This window comes from Dermacentor silvarum, chromosome 8 (assembly GCF_013339745.2).
Source record: "Dermacentor silvarum isolate Dsil-2018 chromosome 8, BIME_Dsil_1.4, whole genome shotgun sequence".
Classification (NCBI taxonomy): domain Eukaryota; kingdom Metazoa; phylum Arthropoda; class Arachnida; order Ixodida; family Ixodidae; genus Dermacentor; species Dermacentor silvarum.
In genome coordinates, this window is record NC_051161.1 from 180035413 (window position 1) to 180045381 (window position 9969).

The 9969-nt window shown below is 54.3% G+C and overlaps 1 protein-coding gene across 1 annotated transcript; it reads left to right on the top strand.

Annotated features, from left to right (window-relative positions):
- Positions 1–5805: 5805 nt before the first annotated feature.
- LOC125947631 (uncharacterized) lies at positions 5806–8135 on the top strand. Its single transcript, XM_049672766.1, has one exon. It carries the CDS (start codon positions 5913–5915, stop codon positions 8133–8135), a length of 2223 nt encoding a protein of 740 aa, XP_049528723.1. The 5' UTR covers positions 5806–5912.
- The last annotated feature ends 1834 nt before the right edge of the window (positions 8136–9969 follow it).

The window sequence follows — 9969 nt, forward strand, 5'->3', positions numbered from 1 at the left end:
TACAAGTCTCACGAAGGAGGAAACGAAATTATTTCCCGATCGATGCCAACCTAAGCGGCAACGACAGCAACAAGCGTTTAAAACGAGTTTAAACCTTTACACCATCAGACAAAAAAGTGCTGCCTACCTGGGAGCACACATGCGCCTAATTCACAACAGCAAATTCAACAAACAAGAGCAACAGTACTGAAAAACGGAATGCACAAGACCACGCGATACCAACCATAAACGCACTGCAAGGCGTAAAGAAACGAGCGGCTCCAGGGTTGCGCCCTTGTGTCGCTCGTGATCGCAAGCTCGGACACGATCCAGCTGTTCCAACGCAACTAGACAGAAGAATATTCTAGCACACATTACATTAAGAAACCATAAAATTGAAGCAGCTCCAGCAGCATGCACTGCATCGCGCGCAAGATTATAAACCGGCACACGCCATACTTGCTTAAACAACGTCACGATCACGTGGCCACAACTCTGACGTCACTTCCGTGCGTGGCAGCAGCGCTATGGTGGCTAGAATTGGGAGGTGACGCCAACGGGAGCTCGCAGCCGCTCCTCCATTTCGAGCGCCGCGGCGGTGGCGCTGTCGGTCGTAATGCGATGCTCGGTACGCGCGCTGTACGCCCACGTGCTGGACGCACGCGTACGCGTGCGTCCAGCACGTGGGCCGTTCAGTGATGCTGTTGCAAGTAATGATTTAGCTAATTCACGGTGACGGTGGCTGATACAATGCAATTTTAAGCATTAAAAGGTATTGTTGGCCATTGCGAGACTTATGCGGCACTGAATCTGCGTAACTAAAAGCTTTCGTTTGTGTATCCTTGCAGTGTTTTGCAGCACGAGGTTACTCCGAAAAAATTACTGGCGGTTTTAGGGAAACAAAACATAGTAAACATTTATTGCAGATCATAATATTATTAAGATCTATTGTACATCACATCATGAGATACCAGGGTAAAATAATGAAAAATAAATACGCACATTTACACATGCTCGTGTCTAGTTAAGACACAATAAAACATTGCACGCAGACAGTGCATCGCTTGGCACTAAGAAATGTGGAGGCATAGATATCACTTACCACTAAGCAAAAAAAATAAATAAAAGAGGCAATCAAACTTTTGGATTTACTCCAAGTTCACCGGTTTTACCAAAGCCTCCGCACGGTATCATGCAGTTGACGTCGCGAAGCAACTCTTCTGCCATGTCAGTGTCGGTGATATCAACGGTCTTTATTTTTGTGGCCTGCACAAAAACTGTCGCTCGAACTGTGTTTTCATTTGATGTCATGAGCACATATTTCTCAAAACATATCTTGTCTCCATATAGAGCGCACACTGCAAACACTGTGACGTTGTCGGCTCCAGCAATCAGGTGTCTAGCCCAGTAAGCGCTGGGAAGGCCACACTTGCGAACGTCAGGAATTGCGGGCGAGTTCAAAACAGGCACTTGGTCACCATCGTATTCTGCACTGTGCGAGTCGGTTTCCTCGCAAGCAGACGTGTTTGGTTCCTGGCGCCGAATCTTCGAAGGCAAACCGCATGTGGACGTTCTTGATGTCCTTTTCTTCGGCGCTTTTTTTTAAAGATACGCAGGGACATTTGGGAATGCGGTTGGCACTGCGTCAAGTTTCAGCACTGGTCGCTCTCGCGGAATCTGAACAGTTTCGCCGTTTATCACGTGCGTGAAAAAACGCTCAATAAACTGCTCGTCGAAATGGCGCTCACAAAGCACAGACTTGGCGTCCAACGACTTGTCGGCACGGCTCGTCGCCAAGCTTCGAAGAGAGCAGGGTCCTTGGGAACAGAAAAGAGGGAGACCTTTTGTCCCTGCTGCCACGACGACACGTAGCCGGTAGTGCAGCCGGGAGCGAAGCAGTGACGTTGCTTCGCTTTCGTAGCGCTGGAGTTCATCTGTCCCACTGAGCTTGGCCCTTACATTGGCATGTCAGCAACGAAATACATTTTTCCATAAGCGAGACAACACCGCAGGATCCACGATGAGAAAGAGCCACTGCCCAGACGACGCGGGAAAATGCATCGCATCACTATGCTGACAGCAGCGCCGCGGTGGCCGTCGCGGCGGCGCTTGAAGCGGAGGATCGCGCTCTCTTGGCGGATATGCGGGCGCTGGCGTCACCTCTCAATTCTAGCCACCATAGCAGCGCTCTCCACTTGGACTTCGCTGGTGCCACGCGCGGGTCAGCAGCTATTGCCTAAAAGAAAACTCGCATTGGCCGTAGGTGCGAGTGAAAGCGCGCAAGGGCGAGGGACGCGTGCTTTCACGGGGAGCGAACGCACGGCGGGGAGCAAACGCGACTTCCCAGGGGAAGGGGAGTTGTGGGCGAGGAGGGCATCGAGGCGTGCGTGCGTGTGCGTGCCCGCTCTCCCACTGCGGCGCATGCGCGCAGCCTTGCCGGCCTCTGCCGCAGACAATCTTTGGGCTCTCGCCTGCCTCTCCCCTAACAGTGTCAACAGCGGCGTTTATCCGTTCGTCACGTAGCCAGCGTTTTGAGGAGGACGCGCCCCGCAACGCGGTCGACGGACGCAATTCTGATGGGCTGCGCCGATTTCTTGGCTTCACCCTGGACAGTGAGATCCTAGCGTACGTTCATCGATGTCGCCTGCTTCCTAACGACGAGAGGATTCTAGAGACACCAACCAGAAGTACGTGTGACGACCAGTGACCTTTTTAAGGCCAACATTCTCCTGCGACGACGCCGGATGCTTCGCTAGGCCTACCGCGTCGGGCCGAAGAGTACGGAGCTCCGCGACGCAGCTGTGCGTTCTCCAGCTGCGCCGCGTCGTCGGCCGAGTCCGCACGCCGTAGTTCACCATGAAGGTCGCAGTAGAGGGCATCCCAATTTCTCGGGAGGAATTAGCAGCCAGTGATTGGTTGACTAAAGTTAACAAGCTACGGGTAGCGCGAACAACACCAGGGCAAGCCGTACCCGATTTACTCGGAGACAAAGCGGGACCGGATCAACCGCCGCAAAACAACAAAGGCCAGGCCTCGGGTGCACCTGCGAGGAAGAAGGCATCTGAACCAACGCCTCGGCAGCGAGGACGCTTACTAGCCAAGAAATCTGTAGCTTCGAACCAGCCTCGCTTACCCAGCAACGCCCTCAAGCTGATAGTGCGCCCACGCGGCGGACTGCTACTCTCCAAGATCTCGACCTACCAACTACTGGACGCGATCTGCATGGCTGCTCGCTTCACCAGGGACGCCGTGCGTCACCAAGACCTAATACAAGCTAACCTGATTCGGAACACCTTCGCGTACTGCACCCCAGACGTCCAAAGAGCTGAACAGGTCCTACGACTCAAAGCGATCACCATCGACAACAAGGAGTATGAGGTCTCCGTCTACTGTGCTCCAGACGATAGCTCGGGCCGCGGTGTAATTCGCGGCGTCGATCTTCGATTGGACCGAGATGCAATTCAAGCAGAATTGCAAGATGACCGCAACCCAGCCATAGTGGACTTTCGGCGGCTCGGGAACACCACTGCAGTACTCATCACGTTCGCTCAGCCCCAAGTGCCGACCTGGGTCTACTTTTGCAACAGTCGACACAGATGTAACTTATTCAAGAAAAAGTACGAAGTGTGTTATCACTGTGGCGAGCTCGGTCATCGAGCCGACGTCTGCGCTAGCCCAACGACCAAATGCAGAGGCTGCGGGCTATCAAATCCGCCAAACGACCACACGTGCAAACCAACCTGTCGCCTGTGTGGGGAGGAACATTTCACGGGCGATAGTCGCTGCAAGGAAATCTACAGGATCCCCTACACGGTCAAGCGCCGGCAGTGGGAGAATTACCGACAAGCCGAGGCGAACATACTCAAGGCCCAAGAGCCTGCAAAGCAAGTCACGCTTCAGCACACCAGCCTATGGGACCGCCATCGCTCCGGCAGCCGGCAGCGGCAGCCCCGAGACCGCTCGAGCTCCTTTCCATCGCTCGAGTCTACCACTCACCGGGGGTGGTCCCGGACTCCCTCCCGGAGCCGACACGGGCCACCTGCAGTCATCCAGCAGCCCCGAGCCTCTTCTCCTCCTCCGCGGCAGCCACCTGGGCCACCGCCATCTCCGCCCATCCAACAAGAACATCAACTACCGGTGAGTACGCAGGAAGGGACTCCCAGTACTCCAGACACACACAAAGCGATTGTAGAACTGACAGCAGTCATCCAACAACTCATACTCCGAGTAGACGCTCTCGAAAAGCGAACCGCTTCACACACCCCGTCTCCGCCCGCTCCGCAGGCCCCACCTACGGCGGTACCTATGGAGATCACACCCTCCAGCAGAGCCACACACAAACGGCCGACAACGACCCCCCGGCGGAGGATTGGCAGGCACGTCTCGACAGACTCGAGCAAAAATACGAACTCAGTCAAACTCACATCAGAGCTCTAGAAGCACACATCGAACGGTCACTCCACACAATCGGCTCACAGATCGCCCAACAAATTGAGACCCTGAGTAAAACTATAGAAGCCCAGGGAACACCCGTAGCGGTCGCTGAACTCGCGGACTCGGCGCCGCCACTCCCTCCAACCCCAGAACTTTCCCAGGTCAGTCATGGCGGTCAGCTCGGGTAACACCACCGTCTGGCAGTGGAACTGTCGTGGGTTCGCACGTAAGCGTCCGGTCCTCCAACAGTTCCTCACCGCGAGTGATCGCCCCGAATTGATAGCCCTTCAAGAAGGTGGCAAGAACACGCAACTTGCCGGTTTCAGTACATACCTATCGGAACGAGTAAAGCCTCAAGTAGCCACTCTCGTCAAACGTAATCTCACTGTCCTCCAACACAATTTGGATCCTACTTTTCCCGAACACGTATTCTTAGAAATATTACCTCGACCCTCGCGCAAACGTCGCACTAGTCTGTTTGTGCTAAATGTTTATACTGCCCTCCCCGGGCCCATAAAGACGTTTTCGGGCCCCTTTTCCTCAAAGCCCAGCAGCTAGCGCAAGGGCGGCCTCTCCTCATCATCGGTGACTTCAACGCGCATCACCGCGCTTGGGGCTACCACTACGACTCGGCCAAAGGCAGACGCCTCTGGAATTACTGGAATACACACCAGCTCACCCTCATCACAGGCGTCTCCTACCCCACTAGACTCGGTTCGGGCCTACACCGAGATACAACGCCGGATCTCGCCTTTACCAGCTCTGGAGTTAAAGCTACTTGGTGTCACACTCACGAAAATTTTGGAAGCGATCACTTCATTCTCGACATCGTGATACAAGAGCCCACGAGGCAACGTATGCGGCCGACTCAGGTGATTGACTGGGACTCCTTTCGCACGCACAGAAAAGAGCAGGCCACACCTCCCGTTATTACCGACATCAAAGCATGGACAGCCGAAATCGTCAAACAAGTGACTGACGCCACGCAAACCGTCGAGGTTGAGGACACAGTCCCACACTGCGACCGTTACTACGCCCATCTCTGGGAGCGCAAGAAGTCGCTCGAAGCTCTTCTCGCCACTCGAAAATGGGACCGCGATATCCGCCGTCGGCTGGCGCGCGCCCACACGAACATTGAGAACTATGCAATAGAACTCACCCGCCAGAGTTGGCACAACATTTGTGACCAGATGAACAAGACTCCGAACGCTCGTAACACGTGGAACCTGCTCCGACATCTAATGAACCCGGCCGGAGGCGATCTCCGAGCACGCCAACAGCTTGAGCGAATCTTCCATCAGTATCCTGGGACACCATATGAGCTCAAACAAGAGCTCATTAACACCTACATCCGCCCCGAACCGGCAACCACCCTTCCCCCCTATCAGGGCTCGGCCAACCCTGGCCTAGACGCCCCGATCTCTTTAGCGGAGGTCCGTGCAGAACTCAATCGCCTCAAGACCAATTCTGCGGCCGGCCCCGACCGCATTTCTAACACGATGCTTAGGAATCTAGATGACGCCTCTATTCACGCCCTCACCGACTACCTTCAAGAGTGTTGGGCGAGCGGTACCATCCCGCAGGAATGGAAGTGCGCCAAGCTAGTCTTCATCCCCAAGCCGGGAAAACCACCCACCTTGGCCAACCTCCGTCCCATCTCTATCACGTCCTGTGTTGGGAAGTTAATGGAACACGTTATCCAGTCCAGACTTCTTCGCTACCTCGAAGACAACCACCTCCTACAAGACACGATGTTCTGTTTCCGTCCTCACTTAGCAGCCCCCGACATAATGCTTCTTCTCCATCACCAGGTAGTCATGCGTCGCACACTACACACGAAAGTCATCGTCGGCCTCGATGTTGCCAAGGCCTTCGACAATATCCTCCATGAAGCGATTCTTCAACAACTCCAGACTCTCGGCGTCGGACATCGCACGTATGCATACGTCCGAGACTTCCTGACCGACCGCAAGATACAACTCAGCGTCGGCACGGGACATCCCTCCATCATCTCTCCTGGCAACCGCGGCACGCCGCAAGGCTCAGTGCTCTCGCCGCTGCTTTTCAACGTTGCACTGATAGGCCTGCCCAAGCTTCTGGCTGACATTCCCCACTTACACCACAGCGTTTATGCTGACGATCTTACTCTTTGGATCACACACGGCAGTGACGGCGAGATCGAAGAGACTCTCCAGACCGCCATCGATCGGGTCGGAGGCTATCTGGATACAGTTGGCCTCAGCTGCTCGGCGACTAAGTCAGAGTATTTAATCATCCCGTCCCCAGGACGACGCCCACCAAAAATACTTCCTGAGATCAACCTCCAGGTGCAAGGAAACCCCATCCCTCGTACAGATCACATCAGGATTCTGGGCCTACACCTACAGGCAAACGGCAGCAACAATATATCGCTCCAACGCATCGAACAGTCGGTGCTACAGATCGGACGTCTTCTCAAGCGAGTCTCCAACAAGCACCGAGGTATGCGAGAGTGCAACCTCCTGCGCCTCGTCCAAGCCTTCATCTGCTCCCGCATCACCTACTCCGCACCTTACTTACGTCTCATCCGCGCCGAAAGCGAACGGCTAGAGGCGTCACTTCGAAAAGCATACAAGACGGCCCTGGGTCTTCCCATGTCAACAGCTACTCACAAGCTTATGGCTCTCGGCATCTCCAACACCGTGAGCGAACTGATCGAAGCTACCCTCACCGCCCAATACGAGCGGTTGTCACTCACACACGCTGGCCGCGCGGTACTGCAGCAAGTTGGGATCTCACCAACGAGGGCGGCCCCCAATTATATTGACCTTACACAGGAATATCGTCAAAATCTCCGAATACCTCCCATTCCCAAACGGATGCATCCGGAACACCACGCCGAGAGACGGGCCGATCGTGCACGACAGTTCGAGAAACGCTTCAGTGGACGTCCAGATGTCACGTATACGGACGCCTCTTACCACCCCTCGAAACCAGCGATGGTGGCGGCAGCCCTCGCCCCGCACCGTAGCTGGTACACAGCCTGCAGCATTCGCAACGCAGAAACAGTCACCGCAGCAGAGGAGGTTGCCATTGCGCTTGCGCTAGCTGATCCTATTACCAAAGTCGTCATAAGTGATTCTCAACAGGCGATCCGCAACTACGATGCCGGCCGTATCTCTCGCCCGGCATCACACATTCTGCATTCTACTCCCCCCTCCTCCACATCCCGCTTACTCCTGTGGGCTCCAGCCCATGAATCGCTCAGGGGAAACGTCCAGGTGCATACACTTGCTCGAGATCTTAGCTGCCGAGCCGAGTGTAGGATCCACCGCCCCGGTTCCCCTGACACCACTATCTCGCGCCATTCTCTACTCACCACTTACACGGACATCCTCCAGTACTACCGACTCGGGAGATGCATATATCCTCCCGCACACCGTGATCTAACAAGGCGCGAGGCCGTCCAATGGCGCAAACTACAAACAGGTAGCTTCCCACACCCCCTCTTATACAGTAAAATCTTTCCGCAACAAATAACGCCTCTTTGCAAACACTGCTCAGCTCAGGCCACTCTCATACACATGGCGTGGACTTGTACGCACGACAACACAGACAAAACAAACACCCCAGAGTCGTGGGAGTCCCTCCTGCGTAGCTCCGAGCCAGCAGACCAACGTCGGCTCATCCAGCGTGCGGTGGAGGCCGCAGAATCCCAAGGGATCCCCGCCGACCTCCTCTAAGCCAGCGCAACCGGTCCTTGGACTGGTTCCCTCTTTTTGGGCGAAATAAAGAATTCACCACCACCACCAGCGTTTTGACAGTGGTTGTGTGCGGTCATACAAACAACGCGCACAACTGTTGTCGATGGCGGCGGCGTTTTGCCCGCGTTCGCACCGAACGCGCTCGGCGTAGGTGACGTGTTTATGAAGAACGTGCCAACCTTTGCCGTACACCCCAGCGTTGCACCCTATGGCGGTTTACCGTGGCGACCATAAGGCCATGGTCCCTGTGGTCACTAAATAAATGAAAACCACCGGATCATACATATTTCTCTTTCTTTAATAGCTCAAACAACCAATTACACCATCACATCTTAATACTCATAATTGGAAATACGCACTTCCCACTACAGTACAGCGTCGCGGGTCTTCCATCTCCACCCCAGTGGCTGACACGAAAAGGCCCTCTCCACGGCCGCGCGACTCAAAATATTCCAGTACGCTCTAACGAACGCGTGAGCAGTGGCACGAGCGCGTCTATACCACGTGACGTGCGCAATCAGGCACGCCTCAACCGTGGAGGCTTCGTGGAAGCGTGCTCACTACGCGGAGGCCCGGGCTCGATTGCCACCTCGACCGAAATTTACCAAATTTTATTTTCAAGCCAATAATTTACTTTGTTTACAGTAACCTCCCGGAAAAATGTGACGTCAATCCGAGCAATTTTAGACGTTTTTAGATTTTCGTCTTCGTTACTATGTACGGCACAGTTTCACCAAGGTCACCGCCAAGGACACCGCCAACACAGACACCTAAGGTGTTCGCCTTAAAAGTGACGTTTCACTTCGTGAATGTGGGTTACGCGCAAGCGTATGGACGCCGTGAACACAGTAAGCACCGCGAAGCCCAAACGGAAAGGGCGCGAACTGATCTCGACGGTGCGACGCCTGGTGTGCCACTTGGAAAGCGCATATAGCCGTCGCAGAAAATCTGGTGTCGACGTCTTGCGCCAGCGTCCTATGAGCGAAAAATATTCCAAGCCAAGTTTTTCTACCACCAAAGTTGCTCATACCTTGTCTTCGTTCTTTCCAAAGGTATTGCGCGGAATTTTGAGAATCACAGCCCACAAACAAATGTCATGAACAAAAACACCGACAGCGCCTGTATAATATAATAAATCTTGTCAGACTGAAATAATAAAAGTGCGAAACAGTAACAGAAGATCGGCCAACGCAAGACGCCGCTTTTCTACCTGAAAGCTCGCCTTCGTGCATAGCGTTCTCCGCCAGCGTCTCCGGGTAAACATTACGGTTACAGAAGCTGCAGTTGCCGGCAAGCATGAGAATCTTTTAATGCTATCGCGTTCCACTCTTAAAGGCGAAGCTTAGGATACTGAACAAAAAAAAACTGCTCCATCTCCTGCTAAAGGGAACCATGTGTGGATGCGAAGCAGCGGTGAGATGGTGTTGAGACGCGCTGCTAGGCTGAGCCAAGCGAGTATAAGCAACACGCATCCCAAACAACAAATGAACTTTTATTCACTCCGAAGCTCACGAAGAAAAGTCACGTGCTTCCCCGTGCATGCGCTCTTGGCATTCCACACGGAAGCGCCGTTCCGCGGCGCTACAACCCCCCCCCCCCCCCCCCTAGTGAATGGGTCCACAATGAGCCGCGGTTCATAAGTTCATTCGCAACGGAGGTGTTGTGCGCCGTCCACTCCGTGTGAACCTTTCGACGACCGGTTGAGCCGGTTCAGTCGGTTCTGCTGGTAGTCCTTGGGGCTGTAGAACTCGAGATGATGCACGCACTTCACTGTTCACACATGCGCTGGTTTTACGCGGTCAAGTGAAACCAC